General features: G+C 42.1%; 2 protein-coding genes across 4 annotated transcripts; one reads left to right on the top strand and one right to left on the bottom strand.

Annotated features, from left to right (window-relative positions):
- Positions 1–2,749: 2,749 nt before the first annotated feature.
- On the top strand, positions 2,750–7,530 carry plk1 (polo-like kinase 1 (Drosophila)). Of its 2 annotated transcripts, none has more exons than XM_044347518.1 (11): positions 2,750–3,497; positions 3,907–4,075; positions 4,508–4,652; positions 4,762–4,855; positions 5,000–5,225; positions 5,383–5,422; positions 5,578–5,675; positions 5,798–5,875; positions 5,988–6,142; positions 6,279–6,461; positions 6,553–7,530. In XM_044347518.1, the coding sequence occupies exons 1-11, from the start codon at positions 3,135–3,137 to the stop codon at positions 6,745–6,747; spliced, it is 1,746 nt and encodes a 581-aa protein (XP_044203453.1). In that variant the 5' UTR covers positions 2,750–3,134; the 3' UTR covers positions 6,748–7,530. The 2 variants fall into 2 exon arrangements, with proteins under 2 accessions (XP_044203453.1, XP_044203452.1); XM_044347517.1 differs by having other exon boundaries at positions 2,752–3,497; positions 5,380–5,422.
- Positions 7,531–8,808: 1,278 nt separating this feature from the next.
- On the bottom strand, positions 8,809–18,449 carry palb2 (partner and localizer of BRCA2). 2 transcript variants are annotated; one of them, XM_044347515.1, is made up of 13 exons: positions 18,351–18,449; positions 17,970–18,053; positions 17,825–17,884; positions 17,547–17,733; positions 15,133–16,506; positions 12,702–14,134; positions 12,394–12,546; positions 11,637–11,719; positions 11,276–11,425; positions 11,062–11,178; positions 9,913–10,000; positions 9,608–9,822; positions 8,809–9,521 (listed from the first exon to the last, which is right to left on the bottom strand). In XM_044347515.1, the coding sequence occupies exons 2-13, from the start codon at positions 18,036–18,038 to the stop codon at positions 9,290–9,292; spliced, it is 4,161 nt and encodes a 1,386-aa protein (XP_044203450.1). In that variant the 5' UTR covers positions 18,039–18,053; positions 18,351–18,449; the 3' UTR covers positions 8,809–9,289. The 2 variants fall into 2 exon arrangements, with proteins under 2 accessions (XP_044203450.1, XP_044203451.1); XM_044347516.1 differs by having other exon boundaries at positions 17,970–18,075; positions 18,351–18,407.
- Between the last annotated feature and the right edge of the window lie 1,498 nt (positions 18,450–19,947).

Below are 19,947 nucleotides of genomic sequence, written 5' to 3'. Positions count from 1 at the left end.
CATTGTTAAGAAAAGTGCTATATTAATAAAATTTATTGTTATTATTATTATTAATAATTGCACCATCAACCCTTTGACAATGTTCAACACTAATTCTCAAATAAGACATGTAATACCATAATTCACATTTTTAAATTGTTATCATGGCTCAATAAATAAATCCATGCAGCCATATACTCTCATTCTTTCTTCTTTATTCTGATAAAGATGAACGTCATGCTTCTATTGTTAACCTCAGCTGATATATGCAGATAAAATTTAGATGCTGCTTTATAAAAATAGCTCCTCTCTCAGCATAAAGCCACATCATGCTATTTTGGATGTTAAACACACACATACACACACTCATCATGTCAAATGGAACAAAGAGGATAAACAAACCCACAGATGTCTTTCTCTTTTCATTCATCTGTCCACTCCACATCCACTTATTTGCCTCTTATCTTCCTCTACTTAGTCATATCCTCCTTTCAGCTCCAATAATAATGTGCTACTGAAAACAAATATAACACTCCTTTGGGCACAAAATCATTAGTGAGGAAGAGGAGTAGTGCTTCCGGGAGCACATTCATTGGTAAAATATAGATGAGGCCCCTGAAATTGTGTGCTGCACTGAGAAAGATGTTCCCAATACTGCTGATGTAACACGATAATACATCTGTTTTATGTTTTTTAGACATGCCAGGCTGATGCTAACAACATTGTACTGTTGGAGCACTATCTTTTAATAGAGTGAGTGGAATAAGCTACATGACTTTAGTACTGTATGCTGTGAGAAAGAAGTCAAACAACATCAAGTTCAAGTGACTTTATTTGTCATTTGCACAAGTACAGAATACAAAGAAACTGGATTCCTTGAATACATTTTTTCAGTCATATAAAGAAGGAAAAGAACAATAAGAGACTGACAAACTGGATCAAAAAGAAGAAACAAAAGGACATATAGGTCATTTTGAAGTAACAAGTTAAAAAAAATCAACAGAAATAGAAATACAGTCACATAAATTACATACAGTGTGTCTGGTATTTGCGGGTGAACTCGAGTGAGCACTATAAGACATGGACCATTTGGGTCGTTTTACTGCATCAGGAGTAAATGAGATCTAAACCATATGTATATATTCTATTTCCTGAGACTATATAGATAAACACGATAGTATGATTATATATTTCATACAGTATTATGTAAAATAACACTGTATGACAATATACCGTGGACAATATATAGTGATGTAGTTATATAGGAAAGAAATGCTATGTATGTGTATGTTCCCTTGGTGAAAAAATATGTTTTTTACTTTGATGAAATCATCCTCCACTGAAAACTACTGCTAAAAGCAGGTCATAACCCTCTGTATGCACTTCGACTTGATACCTGCTCTTATTTCAAGTAGCCTATAAAGCAAAAAGCTATTTTAGGAGTTTAAGATAATCTGAAACAACAATGATGAAAAACATGACATAATGATTTATTATTAAGTTATTGTATGTGTGTTTTATATCTATGAACAAGGAAGCACAGACAAGAGCATGAGCCAAACCTTAACTGTAAAGGGAAAAATAAAGAAGGGGAGTCTGTGTGTGAGAGAGACTGATAAGGAACAAAGAGAGACAATAAGAAAGAAACAAAGACAACATATTAGCTAAATAACAATCTAATATGCTAAAGACAAAAGTAGAGGGAGTAGGAGTGGTGGTCGGCTAGTGTTGTACAAGTCAAAGCTAGCGGTAGGTTTGAAGATATGCAAGATAACCATGTGCTCTTCACATTGTATTTTGTGAAATGCTGCCACTCAATGATGAGAAAACAAATCAACACTATTCAAAATGTTCATACTGAAATGCAGCGATGGTGGAAGGGGTACCTCTTATTTAAATGAAAGTAGGAATACTACAATTTTAAAACTCTATTAAGCACTAAATGCCCTGCATTTAGAAATGTAACTTAATTAAAAGTACAGAAGTACTATTAGCAAAATACTTAGAAAGGATCGAAAGTGAAAGAAGCCTACTCATTATGTGGCAGAATAACCCCTTCAGTGTTATCACATATTATATTATTGGATCACATGGGTGTATAAAGGCAACATTTTAATGTTGTATTTGGTTAAGATCCAGTTAATAAACTTTAAATATATCATCATTTCATAAGTTCATAGGTTTAATAGGCTACATCTGAGGAGTAACTTGTATTTACAGCTGTCAAATAAATGATTAAATAAATTGTACACTGTATATTTCCGACCAATATGTAGTGGAGTATAAGGTAGTGTTGAAATTGAAATACCACCTCAAATTGTGCTTGAGAGGATGTATGCTACATTTTACCACTGAAAACCAGTAGGCTAGATTCTTATGAGTACTTTCACTTTTAATACTTCAGTAGGCTACAATATGTATTTTAGAATGTTAAATAGCATTGAATGTTTTAGTTAAAGTTGCACTGGGTATTTTTTACAGTGATATCTCGACTTTTACTTGAGTATAGAGCTTAAAAACCTTTTCTCGACAGCCATTAAATGAGCAGAACTCCCTCTTCATCAACTGTTTGATTAAATCCCACTCTGACTACATTTCCCGTCAGTACTGTAGTCAGCGACCAACAATAGCCATTCAGCCAATCACATGGCGGAACGTGACTTTCTCGGTCAGTGATTGGCTGTTTTTGCACCGTTTTTCCCAAGATGCTTTGCTGCGCTGCCTTAGAATTCAAATCAAGCGGACCAATCAGAGAGCGTCGTAACGACCGAGGCAGCATTTTAAACTTGTAGCAGAGACTGTTGTTAAAAGGCAGGACAGGGAAACGCAGCAGCCACCGGGGGACAGGTTTGCCGACTAATTTGATGTCAACCTCATTTTTTTTTTAAATCTTGAGATTCGCATGCACTATATTTTTTGTCGTAAAACCAAAGGTTTGAATAACGTTCGCGTTCAAAGGTGATTAACGTTAGTTTTGATTTGAATTCATACGTGTTTGCAACCTGACGAGCAAACGAGCGTCCAGAGCTGAGCTAACGTCGGTTGAGGGTCGGGTTAACAATAGTTTGACCCTTCCAGCTACCATCAATACCTGGCCTGCTGAAGAATTTTTAAAACGTTTATTTTAAAGACGTCGACGAGCACTTTAATCCGAAATGAGTGCGGGTATTGCGAAGCCGGCGAACCCGTCGGCACATGTCGACCCAAAATCGGCTCCTCTCAAAGAAATCCCAGATGTCCTGGTTGACCCACGCACCATGAGAAGATACACGAGGGGAAGGTTCCTCGGAAAAGGTGGTTTCGCCAAATGCTACGAAATCACAGATGTGGAGACGAAGCAGGTTTTCGCCGGAAAAATCGTGCCCAAATCCCTGATCCTGAAGCAACACCAGAGGGAGAAAATGACCTCCGAAATCGCCATTCACAAGAGTCTCAACCACCCAAATGTCGTGGGCTTCCACGGTTTTTTCGAAGATGAGGACTTTGTCTTTGTTGTCCTGGAGATCTGCAGGAGAAGGGTGAGTGTGCATGGAAAACATTAGTGAACTCACTGCTCACGGCCAACGGTTAACACGGCGGTCTCGCCCGTTGTCCTGTCAGTGTCAGTGGTGGCTGCTGCTTAAACTGTGAGAAAATCCTCACAAATGTAACGTTAAACTATTCATTACAAGCAGAAATCATTTACCGATGTTTACTTTTTTATCCATTTTTACATTTGCTTTGGATTCATTGACAATCTATCCACTGACGTTTTTGTTTTTTAATAATTAATCCATTTTAAATCTCTTTCTGTATCAAGGTGGCATGATTATAATAGTAAACACAAGAAAATACGTTACAAGTTTGGTCTTGAGTGTTTATAATAGCTGTCGTTTCCTTGATGAAATGCCTACTAATCCAGTCATTTCCTTTTTTATTCTTATTCAGTCCTTACTGGAGCTGCACAAGCGTCGTAAGGCTGTGACTGAGCCCGAGGCTCGGTATTACATGATGCAGCTGCTCAAGGGTATCCAGTACTTGCACAACAACAGGGTTATCCACAGAGATCTGAAACTGGGCAACATCTTCCTCAATGATGACATGGACGTCAAGATAGGTAATTTGAGCTGTTAGATCGCAAATGATGACTTTGGTTATCTTGCAATACCTGAGAAATTAGTAATAAACACCGGAGGCAAACCTGTTTGTCCAGTGATAACGGATAGGACACAGCCCAGCCCTCACATCAGGAATCTGTCATAAACTCAGACTTCCTGGATCCGATGACCAAACACTGCACTGGTGTGATGGTGCATCTACACTGGGAGTTTTCTAGTACCATTTCATTCAACCCTGATCATTTGTATACCTGGTTTCCTTGTAAGAGGAAGTGTACTTGTCATCTTTGTCCCTAGAATATGAAACTAACAGTTTTCATTTGTAAAAACAGAACATTTAAGAGCTTTAATGTGTGCTGGAATTTCCTCTAAAACTAATAGACATGTTAAGTCAGCTGTTTTTACAAAAAGTTCCCTTTTTTCTCCTCTAGGGGACTTTGGTTTGGCCACTAAGATTGAGTTTGATGGCGAGAGGAAGAAGACCTTGTGTGGAACACCCAACTACATTGCACCTGAAGTGCTTTGCAAGAAAGGCCACAGCTATGAAGTGGACGTCTGGTCCCTCGGGTGTATATTGTAAGTTTGAACACAAACACACCTGGGAATATGCTTTATTTTAGAATGACACATTTCCACACCATCCAGCCTGGTCCGTTCAATCCCTGCCCTGTCTCTACTCTCTCAGGTACACTTTGTTGGTGGGTAAGCCCCCATTCGAGACCTCCTGTCTGAAGGAGACCTACAACCGCATCAAGAAAAACAACTACACCATCCCTTGGGTAAGCTGGAATAACATAGCACACAATAACTCCCTCAAAACTTATTTTTTCAATTTTTTTTTTTCTCCACATTTGATGAATTCCTGCCTCACACAATCTCTTCCATCCCCTTTTTTTTTCTGAATTCACAACTTCTCCCTGCAGCACATCAACCCGGCAGCGTCCTCTCTCATCAAGCGGATGTTGCACGCTGATCCCACTCAGAGGCCCACCATCGCCGAGCTGCACACGGACGAGTTCTTCACAACTGGCTACATCCCCTTACGTCTGCCCACTACCTGCCTCACAGTGCCTCCGAGGTTCTCCATCGCCCCCTCCTCAGCTGTGGAGCTCAGCCAGAGACGCCCGCTGACTGCTATTAACAACAAGGGTAATGATCCCAGCAGTGCATGACTGCCTTTAGTTTAGTCTGCAGATTATTAAAATAACCACAAAGTATTTGGTTTGGGTGGATAATTACAGATCAGAGTTGACATTTTGTGGTCCACGTAAGGGTGTTAATGACTTTTTGTTCTGTTTTCTAGCAGAGACAGAGAAGGTGGACGTGAAGGACGAGCCTGGGCAAAGGTGAGAGATGTTGGTGAAACCTCAGCCAAAAATGTTCTCTCACTGAATTATTTAACTGACCAGATGTTTGGGATTAAGTGTTTCAATGTTCATCAGAAGATTTATGTTTGTTATGGACTGTAGATAATAAATGTTGTGTGTATTCCTCTGTGCAGGGAGCCTGAGCCTGCAGAAAACCACCTGAAAGACATGCTTCAGCAGCTCAACACCATCATTGCTGCCAAACCCTCTGAGAAGGCCATCATACGCCAAGGTGAGTGCAGACTTTTCAGTTGTGTTGACAAAGAATTTCAGTGTTTTGTAGAGTGAATTGTAGTGCTTTTTTCCCCTTAATACACTGCATACAAAGATTTTGTTCTTTTTTTATATTTCCAGAAGAGGCAGAGGATCCTGCATGTATCCCCATCTTCTGGATCAGCAAATGGGTAGACTACTCTGACAAATATGGATTAGGTAAGAATTAGATGCTTCCACATTCATAAAGAGAGGTACGATCTGTTTGTGCCGTTATGCAGTTGCTGTTGCATATTTTATATTTAGAAAAGTCGTCGAATGTGTATTTCAGGCTACCAGCTCTGTGACAACAGCGTGGGCGTGCTGTTCAACGACTACACACGCATGATAATGTACGCCGACGGAGACAGTCTGCAGTACATCGACAAGGCAGCAGCTGAATCCTACCTCAGCGTGCGCTCTTACCCCACAACACTCAACAAGAAGGTTGGTAGCCGATACTTATTTCTGCAAAGATGATTGTGAGCCTTTGATTTAATTTTTTAGGACTTGTCCTTGCTTTTTCTTTGAGATCACTTCTCACTTGTAGTTCTCACATTTGTTCTCTGTCTCTCCCTTGTAGATAACGCTGCTGAAATACTTCCGCAATTACATGAGCGAGCACCTGCTGAAGGCCGGCGCCAACATGGCACGGCGGGAAGGAGACGAGCTGGCGCGGCTGCCCTACCTCTCCCTCTGGTTCAGAACAAAGAGCGCCATCGTCCTGCACCTCACCAACGGCACCGTTCAAATCAACTTCTTCCAGGTTAGACACATCTTTCTCCCAGCGGCGTCTTCGCTTACCTTTTTGCCTCAACAATTGTCAGTTTCTTAACCCACATTTTTTTTTCCGTCAGGACCACACCAAGCTGATCCTGTGCCCGCTGATGGCTGCGGTGACCTACATCGACGAGAAGCGAGACTTCCGCACGTACAAGTTGTCTCTTCTGGAAGAGTTCGGCTGCAGTAAGGAGCTGGCCAGCCGCATTCGCTACGCCAAGCTCATGGTGGAGAAACTGCTGGACAGCAAGCCTTCCCCCGCCGCACATTAGACCACTTTTTTTCTCACCACAGTCTTTTAATCACCGACCACTCCTTCCGGTCTGCCAGCCTCCTAACAGGACGGGATTTTTCCTGTGTTTTATTGAAGGGTCATCTTTTGAGGCTTTGACATGTACTATGAAAATTTATCTCTCTATCTATATATTTTGTACATGAATGTTGAATTTCAGTCTCTCAGCGCCGTGTTTCACCCACCGATTTTTATCGTTGTTCCTGCTGTTAATAGAAACTCACTATCTTAACTTTCCTTGGTGACGATTGCTCTTGACAAACACGTTCCTGCTGATGCAATCGTAGCCGGCCGCATCGCCGGCAGCGCAGCAGGCGAGTTGACCCCGTACAGTGAAATAAGTCAAGGAGGGAAAGATGCATGTTCAGTACGCCTCCCTTACTCTCCGTGCTAATGGTTTGTTTGCATTTATTCTTGTCAGTCATGCATTTAAACCTAAAGCCTAGTGGACAAATGTGTTGTGGGGGATTGAGGCTCAGTCTGGCTGTGTGGAAAAAAAGCTTTTCTGGTCTGGTTCTCTAGTTTGTCTGTTTCGTCTGTTTTATTTGGTTGTATGTGTGTGTGTGTAGAGAAATGGACCATGTTAATATGTCTTCATCATGTACATTCTTTTCTCTAGTTTACTTTTTACTCTTTTTATAAGTGTTTTAGGTGTCTTGTCTCTTTCAACAAGATGTACAAACTTGTACATACTGCTGAGTATCCATACAGGTTGTAAAGATTTTACCCAAGTTTAAATAAAGATTCTCTGATCAAGACAAAATCATTGTGGTTTTAATGCCTGTTTGCATTCTGACTCTTGTCATAACAAAGACCTCAATTTATTATTCTGTTTGCCTGCAGAAGCCCTTCAGTGTGCATCAACTTTTGTAGCTGAAAGAAAAGGTTTGGTTGACTCAAAAAAAAACACACTGTCTATCGAATGCAGATATGTTTTGACACGTGCTAGTAAAACAAATATCTGCATATATACCAGTTTTGTAGCAGTAATTTGGATGAATCCACCTGCTTCACTGAGCAGGTAAAGCAGGGATTTTGCAGGAAAATCCTTCAGGATTTGTGTTTTACAAACTGCAGAGGTGTCAGGTTCATGGCAGGTTACTATTTGGAAACTAGATCAGCAATCTCAAACTCACAATGAGGAGTCATGGATGGTAGTTTACTAAACTGTGTTTAGTACGTGGTAATTTCTTAGTAGAAAGTAACAATTATGGATTAATTTGCCTTTCCAAGCTGTGTCTCTAACAACATCAGCTGGAAGCAATTTAAACTTTTGAAAGATGCCAAATCTCAGAAAATTGTAATCTTTTGGCGCCACCTACCGGACACACACAGCCATTACAACTCCTTTTGACTTTTTTTTTTTTGGTCAAAACTTGTTTACTTCTTCAAACCTCTTGACACACTTCTCTTTGCCAACATGCAGCTTGGAAAAAATATATCTGACATCCAGAATCAGGTGAAATTACAATATTTATCATCTGTCTTTGAAATAGCTTTGATTTTTTTTGCATAAAACATCTAATTACAAAACAAGAATGTCACCTCTCACCTATAGAACTTTACAGCTTTGTTACAGAAATAAATCAATATGTTGAAACTGAATTGCAGGATCAACTGGGGAACCAGCTGTGGTCCACTTGTATGTAGATGCAGCTAAATGAAGAGTTATGTTTAGTCCACAGACTGCTACGCCGACTGTGTGGAGTTCTGAAAAACATCCACAGTATCTGTATTCAGCAGATGTTTGTTTGGCTTAAAACAGGTGTGAATCAGCTGTTTGTTTCCTCGCTAAAGGAAATGTTGGCAGGATGAACAGTTGTTTCCTTTGATGAAACTATGTGTGATAATTACACTTAACTGTTCACAAACCAGAGTTATGCAGACCTACAGCGTGTGTGGTAGAAAACCCGACACACCAAACCTACATGAGTGCATTTACACACACATTACTTCTTATTTTGTTCAAGTGCGTAAAAATATAACTGACATAATGGTTTTAGAAAACCTTAGAAGTGTGAAAATACACAAAAAATAAAACTGAATTCACAAATGTTTAATGTAAATTATAAAAACAAACTTTTTTTTTCTTTAAATATAACAATTTGTTTTCAAGTAAGCACAATAAAGAACAGTTGAAATAGCAGCAGCAGCAGTAAAAAAATACAAATTTGGTTTTCAGTCTGGGGTTACAGTAGTCTAAAAAAGTGGAAATCTGACATACAGTCGACATCCAGTTTGTTACACTGGTGCTCTAAAAACATCAGTCACATCATCTCTAAATGTTGGAGGAAACCAGCAGAACACTGACTTATAGGATATGTTCAGTTTCCAGAACAATAACTCCCATATCTTAGCTGTAGGAGTAGTGCCAACTAATTGAAGACAGAAATTTAACTTAAAACTGTATAAGTGCAATGACCGAGTGTGATGTTGTAGTATTTTAAAGGCGTCTGTCAGCTGATGCTCAGTTAAACTCTTCCTGTAAACAGTCAAACAGTGACAGAAAGTAATTCGAGAGACTACACTGTCTGTGAAGTCTGACTCCTTCTGCACAAGTGTAGCGTGACGTCTCCGTTGTGATGGCCGGTCATCAGCGTGTCCCCGCATCCCCATCGAGCCAGCTGCCAGCCTTCGCTCTCAGGAGCCCAAACCATCCTCGATTCCCCCCGGCGCCCGAGCTCCCACACGCACACGCAGCCGCTCTGACTCAGGCCCACCACGCTGGAACTGTTAACGTCGGCCTCGCACAGCCTGCAGGACACAGAGGCAGATGGGACTGTTAGGTTACATTAACGCACAGGAACACGCACTTCATCTGTCGTCGGTCATCGTCTCACCTGCCGGACCAGGCTTTGGGCGGATACAGCCGGGTAGCCAGAGCAGATTTTCCGCTCAGAGGGTTAACGGCGACCAAGGAGAACAGCGCTGTCTTCCTCCTCTCTTCTTCCTTCTCCTCCTCCTTCAAAAACCTTTGATCTTTTGCTTTGGCCTCTTTTTCTTCTTCCTCCAGGGAGCTGAGAAAGTGATGCTGCAGCAGGACTAATAACACTCCCTGTGAAAGAGCGTGTGCACAAACAAACACGCATAAATAAAGACTGCGTTAAAATCATCTCAAGAGTGAGACACTTAAACTTAGACTTACACAGTAGGAGTATCCTCTGAGACAGGCCGTGTGTGATAAACCGTCTCCGAGGACGATTCTCCGCAGCAGTTGTCCAGTCTTTAAATTCCTGTAACACACATAAGAGTTAAAAAAAAATCTTGACTAGAGAAATTAAAGAATCCTGCAAAATGTTCCTGATGATGATCTGAGGTCTGGTGTCGGTCTAGTGCCCCCTTGTGGCTTACAGTGTGAAGGATTCTTTGCTAACTACTGTATATTCATGTGTAAATGACTACAGTGAACATTTATACAGCTTCTTTCTCTCAAAGAGGAATGGAGTGCTTACAGTGATACGTTCAACAAAGCCAAGGAAGGTGTTTAATGAGTTTTATGATCAGCTAAAAGATGATCAGCGCTCCTTCTCAGAACACACAGAAAGAACAAAAGACACAAAGATTAAAAAGATCACCTTTGTTAATTGTGTGACTTGCATCTTATCACTAAATCTAAAACTTTTGCCTAAATTAAATAAAAACTTGATGTTTTAGAGTTGCTTCTGACAGGCGTCCTGGTAGCTTAGTGATCTAAAAGTCGGTTTATACTCGATCAGAACTGGTTTGTATAATGTTTTATCCAAACATGTCGGAAATCAAAAGTGTTTATAGTTGTTCAAAACGGCTGGAAAAAGCAGATGAAACCCTGGCTACCCGCAGCTAGCCAATCACAGCACAAAGTGAGTGTGAAGGTCAGATTGTCTGTTTCAGAAAGTTACAGAAACGGTCAGATAAGCTGACATTGGAAACGTGCAGAGGGGAAGGCGTTTCTGAAGCTATTAGACCATCCAACAAGCACTTCTGAAGAAGTATAGAGGCAGCTTCAGACACGTTTTCCAGAGACCTTTGTTTCATGTCATATCTCCTCTCTTTCTCCTCATGAGTCCTGTCTGTATCTACACTGTGAACTGTCACATAAAGGCAAGAGTTTGAATCAAGTGTATCTGTCAGCGTACTGGTCTAAAGGGCCACAAGTGGGCACTAGTCTGTTGTACATACCACGTAAGCAAAGCAAACAGAGGAAAACTCCAAACAGGAAGGACCAGAGTCAACATTCAATGCACGGACCCCTTCCTCTGAGGTGACTATCAGTATTTAAATTGAACCTTCCTCTCATTGCTCCAATCTTTCTCACCAAACAAAGAGGCATCCGCCCTCATCAGTGCCGATCAGAGCATCTGAAAGTCCGTCCACTGGAGCAATGGCCCCGACACAAACACCAGGAGACGCGAGAGGCTGAGAGTTCTGTGTGCTGACAGAGAGAAGGAGAGAGATGATGCACCGAGATACCAACGCGCTGAGAAAACAGCTGAGAAAGAATAAATACAACACCGATGCTGCTGAGTTACCTGTTGCTGTCTGACAGTGTGAACACCTGCAGCGTGGAACCACACGCTGAGTAGGAGGAGCTGACCACTCTGGACCCGGGAACAGCCACAACAGCCTGGATGACGCCCTCGCACAGCAGCACATGTGAGAGGCTGGAGCACGACAGCATCCTGCACACACGAACACTGATACGTTTAACTGCTGAAAACACTGAAGCTTTGCAAACTTCAACAGCTGGTTTCCTCGGGCATAATTCATCTTGGTGCAAGACTAAAACAAATTCGGAGATGCTCGTTGAAAAATATCTCTGGTGTAGCTCCAGGCTATCCACAAATACAGCCCAAATGTTTAAATATCACTAGTTGACAGCGTTGTATTCACCTCACTTCTCTGATCTCCAGCTGACCCAGAGTCACACACATCAGTCCGGCAGCATCCGGGACAGGAAACACGTTGATCACCGGCTGTAAGCAAACACAAAAATGAAACATTTTCATATGTATGACTGAATTAAAGGGACCAAAGTGTCCCCAAAGTGTCCATCAAGAGCCTCATGTCCCGTCCAAGAGGGGTTTTTATTTTATTTTAAATGTACATACCACTAAATGTCTCAGTTTTAATTGTAGTTCTGTTAGAGCTGCAGCTAATGATTTCCATTACTAATACATTTTCTTAGATTAATGGATTCTTTTTTTGATTAATCAATTATTCACTGAATCTATAAGTGATATAGTGAAAAATGTCCCTCACAAGTTCCCAGAGCCAAGGTTTTCCACACTCTTTTATGACAAATGACACATTTTGTCATTGTTTCAGCATTAATTTCTGTTTAACGAGGTACGCTGTGTAGTTTTTTGGTTAACTCACTTTTAAATTCTCTCTTTCTTACCAAACATACTGTGTGTATCCTCATAAAGATTCTGAATGCTTTTCCTTAACCATAATACATTTGCAGAGATTATTTTTTGGAAGAATTTGAAACCTACATTGTTTACATCCATGTTTGCCTAACAGCAGTCTTCTGCTCTCTTGCCTTTTATTGGTGTATTGCTACTCTTGATATGAAGGCGTGCATATGGAGACACACACACACACACACACACACACACACACACACACACAAACACAAAACACTCACCTCATTGAAGGTCCATGTGTGTGTTAGGCACCATTCGGATGCTGAAGTCTGACTCCACAAACACACGGCCCACTTTCCTGCTGCTGCTACAAACAAACTGCCTGAGGATCCGAACAGACAGCACGCGTCCACCAGACAGCCTCCTGCTGGGGCCTGCACACACACACACACACACACACACGCACACACACGCACACACACGCACACACACGCACACACACGCACACACACACACAGTGATCTCTATGGATACTGCAGATACACACCTAAATTCTTGCACAACACATGAAACATCCTTTTTTTTTTACCTTTAATAACTGTGTGCAACTCATGCGTTCATCTGCTGTTTCCTCTGTTCTTGCCCCCACCTGCCCACCCGTGCCCTGCACCTGGATGTCGGAGGCGGTCTGGAACCGATCATCTGTAGCTGGAATCTCTGAGAGGGCTCGGATCTGAGCGAAGGGCGAGACGGGAGGTAGGGAAGTGAGGGATGCACAGGGAGAGAGAGCCGGAGGGGAGAGGGCCTGGGTGGACAGGCTGTGAGGGGGAGGCAGGGTGAGAGAAGGGGCGGAGGGAGAGGAGGTGAGTGGGAAGGCGGCGGCGACGGGGTGCGGGGTGAATCCTAGGGACGGTAGCGTGGGGCTGGAGAGGAGAGCGGATGAGGGCAGGTGTGGGGTTATGAGGGGGCAGGGTGCTGAGGCTGGAGGGGGGCTTAATAAGAGCTGAGAGTGGACGCTGTGCTGCGGTAAAAGCTTCTCCTGATTTTTATTTTCCACTAATCTCTCTGTTAGAAGATTTGTCGCGGGTTCAGAAGGTTCCTTTGAATCTTTGACGCAAGATTTCGGCAGTTTCACAGGAGACTCTTCAGTATCGCTGCATGCCTGTGCAGCGGAGCAGTTGTTAGAAGCGCCCTCGGGGGATTCCTGTGGAGGGTGATCAGAGAAGGGAAGAGTCTCGTTGAAAGCTTTATCTTCTTTTTGGTGGTTTGTAGGCCTCTGATCCTCCAAAGGATGGACCACACCAGAACAATCTGTTTGTTCCTCTGATGCTGGTTGTTTAATTTTAGGTTTATCGCTCTCTTTGCCTACAAGTTTGTCTGCGAAGTTCATAGAGGTCTGAGATTTAACAGGGTGGTCCACAGGTCTGTGTGTGTCGCCGGCTGAGACATCACTCTTACTGTGAGTGTTCAGAGTCACAGGGTCTTGCTCTGTATATTTATCTACATAGTTAAAAGCTGATTCTGTTGAGTTTGTGTCACTCTGGCACTCTGTATTAAGGTTGTCAGTCTGCTGCTCTCCGGGGGTTTCTGTCGTATCAAACGACTCTTCAGCTAAGGACGGGCTTGTCAGTTTATCTGTGAGCTTGTTCTGGAGGTCAACAGGCCGTGCCTCTTTGTCTTTATAGGGATGGGGTGATTTGTCGACTGTGGGTGTGAGGCTGAGCGGGAGCGGTAGAGGCGTCGCTGAGTCGCTACCGTAGTGGGTGTCGGAGCGCCGGTTGCTGCCACGCGTGTTATGAGACGGCGATGAGAAATGTTCTACTCCTGATTCCACAGCGACTCGGCGAAGTTTGTGAAGTTTCAGGGAAGCAAACTGGTCATCGGGGAGATGGAAATCTTGATGCATGTCGAAGTTCGCCAGGTCGTTGACCAGCGGGCCGGGGAATAAAGACGGGAGAGGAAGCGGAGACGTTTGTGCGGCTGGAGAGGAGGGCAGGAGGAGAGATCGCCAGCTCTCTGCACCTGCAGGACGCATTTAAAAAAAAGAAATGTGACATGATTTTAAAAAAAATGAAAAAGGCACTCCTTCATCAACATGCTCCTTACTAATGATAGTTTTCATTATCAATTAATATGCTGATTATTTACTTGAGTAATTTATTAATTCTTTGGTTGATAAGATGTCAAAAAAATAGTGAAAGATGTTCATCCCAGTCTCCAAACCTCATATCTTTTTTGTTCAATCAACAGTCAAAACCAGGAAGATTTTCAGTTTACTATGATATAAAACATAGAAAAGAAGCAAATCTTCAAACTAAACAGGATGCAGAGAAATCATTACAGGTCTAGTTGACATATTCCTTTATTACAACGAGCAAGAGTCGTTTTTTTAAAAAAAAAAAAACAACTAATCTGTGATTCATTTCCTGAGTGTTGCTCCGTGTCTGACAGGTGTGGGCATGCAGATCGTTGATTACTTTGCTGTTTGTTTCACGAGCTGAGTGCATCAAAGTGTGATCTCTGTGTTGACCGCGATGAAAGAACATGTGCAACAGTTTGGTTCTTTCATGTGTTTCTAATTCTTGTTACAGACTACAACAGACTTCAACAGCACAAAGTCATGAGCTATTTTTATACATAATTAATAATTTTGAATTTCTTTGAATTCTCTTATTCCAGCTTCTCAAATGTGAATATTTTCTGGTTTCTTCAGTCTTCTATGACAGTAAACTGAATATCTTTGGGTTGTGGGCTGTTGGTCGGGACAAAAGAAGACATTTGAAGACGTCATCTCGGCTTTTGGGGGACAGTGATCAACATTTTTCACCATTTTCTGACATTTTATACACCAAATGACTAATTGATTAATTGAGAAAATAACCAAAAGATCTGTCTCTGTCATTGACACACACACACACACACACACACACACACACACACACACACACACACACACACACACACACACACACACACACACACAAACAAACATATGTATATATTCTCTATACAAGTCTTACTTGTGTTCCTCTGTGTGGATCTATTAGTCTTGTCGCTGCTCTTAAGAAAGATGGGATAGACCTTCCCCTGCTGTCCAGACGCAGGGCCGGGCTGAGCTCCGTTAACCTGAGAGGAAGACTGTGTAGCTGCGCTGTGGGTGGATGCATTCTGGGCGTCTTCTGGCACTGGAACAGTTTCTTCTGGATTGAGGCAAGGCTTTGCTCTATCAGCTCCATGGACATACTGGTCGGAGGAGAGTGGAGCGCTGGTGGGCTGAGGATCATCTGAGGTTTGTTCAAGGCCTGGATGATGGGTGTCTAAACTAAGAGAGCATTGTGGGGTCTGAGGTCTCCCTCTGCCCCTACCTCTCCCCCTCCTCCTCCCCCTGCCTCTCCCTGGACGAGCAGTGCGGGCAGCTGGGGATGAAAAGGCATCCGTGTTGGTCTCACTAACCGAGATCTGATCCGATATCTCACTGGAGGTCTGACTGAGCTCAGCGGACGTGTCTGCGGCCTGTGACTGCAAATCTGCGCGTTGATCTGAACGTTCAGCGTTGCGTGTCTGTCCGCCACGTCCCCGGCTCCTGCGACGTCGTCCCGTGATAAACTGGGAGAGGTTGATGGCCTGGATGTCGGGCTGGCTCTGTGAAGATGTCATACGTCTTGTGGTTCGGATATAGTATTCCACTGGGAAAAGTAGTCCTTCCACTAGCGTACAAGAGTCCAGGAGGCCCACACCCTTTTCATCTCCTCCCATCCCACGTTTTTCTTCCACATCATGAGTTTGTTCACTGTCTGTTTTCTCTCCTGCGTGTTGTTCAGTATCATTATTACTGTTCTCTCCACACGGCCTACCATCTCTCTGTACTCTCCTGTTCTCATCCTCTTCTCCTCCATTTGTCTCCTCTTTCCCTCGATCTTGTGTGAAATCTTGTCTCCCTCCTTTAGTGTGTATAGCAGGGCTTGAGTGTTCGTTCCCTTCATCTCTCAACTCCCTTTTCCCTTCACCTTCTTGCATCTCACCCGTTTCAGAGTGTCCTTGTGTGTTCCAGTGTGACAGCAGCAGAGAGGGAGACTCAGATTCTGAAGGAGAAAATAGCTCCTCACTTTCATTCACAACCTCCGTTCCCTCCGATTTAACCGTCTCCTCGTCTCTCTCTGTTCCACCCTCCATCCTCTCACTCTGCTCTTGTCCTTCCTCGCTGTTGTCTGTGCTCCTGCCGGCCTCGGCGCTCCTCCTTTCCCAGCGCAGGCGGCTGCTTCGTGACCTGAGGCGCAGGGCGGGATTGGGTCTGTGGCATCTGGCTGCGTCATGGCCTGAGTCTGGGGTCGACGGGCAAGTGACATCGGTGGGGAGCAGGAACCTGATCCTGGAGCCATCAGAGTCTGCTGGCCCTGGTGAAACACATATACATACATATTACATATACACTCATATATGTAAATTCCTGGAATAGTAAGTGAGTGATCTGTGACCTGTTCAAAGCAGGTTACAGTGTAATATTCATGATGCTCAGCACAAATTGTTCTCCATGTATAAGGAAAGATGGCCTGTTAATGTTTGGTACAAATATAAATTACAAACATACTGTCTCATGAAAAACAGCTACAGTGTAGAGTCTTATATGAAGCAGAATTTAACTATAAATCAAAGATCTTTGGGTGGATACTCAGACAAACATTCAGGTACATTACCATTAACTATAGAAACAGGCTTGGTGGTCTCACTGAAGAGAAAATACTTTGTTTGTTATGTAATTTAAGTGAGAGTCCATTTCATGTTTTATTGTTCATTATATGATGATTTAAAGGTTAATTTTTTGTGATAGAAGTGCTGACAACTGCCAAAGACTTTTGCTACATAATGTTTTGTGTAGGAAGTTAGATTCATGTCCGACTAATGTTTCACCATTGAAAATATTTTTTTTTTTTGTTGTCTTATATAATTGTATGTGCGTGACACAATAAATAACACTTTATAACTACCTTACTTTATAACTAACTCTACCTTATAACTTATAATATATTATTGTACACATTTACATTCAATAATAAATGCTCTTTTCCTGAAGAAATCAGGCACCATGACAAAAGATTACACTTTAGTAAATCTTCATAAACAAAGTCCTTTTTGTCTTTCTTCCCTCTCACCTTCCCTGCTACCTCCTTTTTTTATAGGTCACTACATACATACTGTATGTCTACACCTACACTTCAATTGAATCCTAATTATAACTGCAGATATGTGCTGTGTATTCTGTATAAGATGTTATCTACCTGTACTTAAAGATTAAGATGGACTCATGTCCAATGTTTTCCTGGTACTGAGGTACACCTGGAACTCTCCCAACTGAGAGCGTCCAGTGTGGGTGAAGATGTCGATGGGTTTGGATGGAGTAGTTTAACTGGTTAACTACTGGTTAAGATAGACTCACGTCCAGTGTTCTCTTGGCGCTGAGGTACACCTGGAGCAGTCCCATTGCGAGTGACCAGTGTGGGTGAAGATGTCGACGGGTTGGGATAGGGGTCAGATGTCACCTCTGGGTCTCTCTGGTCCTGGTTGTTCTGTTGTGTGATCCTGCTCCTCACATGTTTCCGCACTGCATCCAAACGCTCAGCACGCTGCAAGCAGATCAACATGTGTGTGTGTGATAGACAGACAGTTTCTGAACTGGGCTTTTAGAAGCAACATGAAGGAGTGTAACTGTGTTACCTGTAGTTTCTGGGCTGTCCTGAGATATTCCCTTTGTAACAGAGCCAACTTCCTGCGCAGCTGAATGAGGGAAATGTTTAACAGGTCAGCAGCAGTCTGAGGTGATAAATGAGCTAAATGTTCATGCAGACAAATGTAACATTACCTTCTCCTTGTCGTCACAGTGCAGTGTTGTCTTCAGCTGCTCCTCACAGTGCAGAGTATTGTCCTCCATCCTGCTCACTCGCCCCTAACATCCAGCACACACACGACTATAGTTATTTGTAAAGCAGCACAGCTACATTAAGGTGGTTTTGTGAGGTACAAAGCACCGTAACCTGCGTGTATTTTGACTCAACGTGTGAAATAACATTACTTAGAGAGCTAACGGTAAGTTACAGTTCTAACTACTCGGTAAACTTTTAGCACAGAAACATTAACGTCAAGAGTAAACAACAAAAGTTAAAGTTGTTTACACACTAACGCATCTATTCCGCTGAAATGCTTAGCTGTGATTTAATGGAGTTAATATTAATGGCAGACTTACAGTGACTCTGCTGGGGTGTCCATGTAAATTTCATTTTGATGTTCGATTAGACGAGGATCGATTTACTTCCAATTTCCCGCGACTCTCCAAACAGGCTCGATCAGTCGAACTCAGATGAGTCGATCAGTCTGATTTATTATTTACTTTTATCGATGCGTTTTGTGTAAATATAACTTTGATAACTAAATTAATAAAAAAAAAATAGTCCAAATTACTCTTTTTCAGACCATTTCCAATGTTTCAAACACTCACATAGTAAAATTATGTTCTGTAAAATGTAGAGGACTGCTCTAACTTGAATAAAAGGCAGTCTGACCAACAGTTATGGCATTTACTGTTTAAATACATTATTGTTATTGCTTTTAATTTATTTTTACTTAACCCTTATTTGACCTGGAAAGCTTCATTGAGATTGACAATCTTTATAATTGAATATTATTAGGTTCTCTTCTTTTCATACACACATTTTCTTAACTTTGTCATTTTTGATAAACATTATATAGTCTGCATGTTATTCACACAACTAATCAAGGCAGACAATAGATAGATTCAAGACATTTATTATATATTTATATATAATTCAATACATTTGATCAAATCATACATAACACAGCCAATATGACTGTCTTATGCACTTGTTAATGATTTTGATGAATACACAAAGTTAATACAGACATGGCAAACAAAAAGTCTGGCTGGTTGTGGTCCTGTCAGAGCTGAGGCTGCAGTCTGACCAGAGGAGGGATGTATGTAAGATGAGACCAGTTCAAGGAGACACAGGAGCTTTTACAGGGCTAAATAAAAAAACAGGGAAGCAAAATAAATATTACTTAACTAAAAACAACTTTGCACTATGAAATAAACACAAGTGCATATTTACTTGACAAGCAGCATAGGGTCTGTTGATCCAGATCTCCTGATGATGTCACAGAATTATAGACGTATCTATCCGCTGTGATCACAGAGAACCTTTCAGTTCAGATCAGGCTGAGTCTCTGCTGACTGTAAAGAAAATATGCACACCCCAGTGAGATTACTGACACTCATCAGTACAGATCAGCTATGGAAAAAGCATGATACTGAACTGAAACTATGTACTCACCCAGTGCGTGATCCTCATCCTCATCCTGGAGCCATCAGACCTGCAGGATTAGAGGCCTGAGTGAAGACCACTGCTGAGGGTCAGAGGTCATGATGAGAAGGCTGAGCACGTATCTGCTGTTTCCGTAGCTGCAGCTGTAGCTATTTCATCCTGCTGTCTGTGACTCTGCTTTTACCAAGTAAAAATATAACATATATAACATATCAATCAGTCCTGCTGCTCCACATGCTGCCTCATAGTTCTTCAGCAGCTGAATAAACCAGAACTGCACTGATTTCAGACAGAGAAAGGCAAAACTAAAGAAATCTGGATTTCTGTCTGAATTCTGGATGTCTGTTATTAGACAGGAGACAGACGAGATTAGGGGGTAGGGTGTAAGCAGGAGAGAGATGAGATGAAAATAACACATTTCAGTGTAAAAGGTCAATAATTTAGTTAAATCTCTGTGTGAACGTGTATTCCAAAACAGGAAAAACAAACTATCTCTTCTGTCTT

This window comes from Thunnus albacares, chromosome 3, assembly GCF_914725855.1.
Source record: "Thunnus albacares chromosome 3, fThuAlb1.1, whole genome shotgun sequence".
Lineage (NCBI taxonomy): Eukaryota > Metazoa > Chordata > Actinopteri > Scombriformes > Scombridae > Thunnus > Thunnus albacares.
The sequence above is the reverse complement of the archived record's forward strand: the minus strand, read 5'-3'. Positions and strand labels throughout refer to the sequence as shown.

Bases quoted from the DNA above. Each gene is read 5' to 3' on its own strand.
- plk1 (XM_044347517.1), top strand. From the start codon at position 3,135: ATGAGTGCGGGTATTGCGAAGCCGGCGAACCCGTCGGCACATGTCGAC. The intron at 4,856-4,999 runs GTAAGCTGGAAT...TTCTCCCTGCAG, and splicing joins ACAACTACACCATCCCTTGG to CACATCAACCCGGCAGCGTC. The intron at 6,143-6,278 runs GTTGGTAGCCGA...TCTCCCTTGTAG, and splicing joins CCACAACACTCAACAAGAAG to ATAACGCTGCTGAAATACTT.
- palb2 (XM_044347515.1), bottom strand. From the start codon at position 18,038: ATGGAGGACAATACTCTGCACTGTGAGGAGCAGCTGAAGACAACACTG. The intron at 12,547-12,701 runs GTAAAAAAAAAA...GTGTGTGTGCAG, and splicing joins GTTGCACACAGTTATTAAAG to GCCCCAGCAGGAGGCTGTCT. The intron at 11,720-12,393 runs GTGAGTGTTTTG...GTTTGCTTACAG, and splicing joins ACACATGGACCTTCAATGAG to CCGGTGATCAACGTGTTTCC.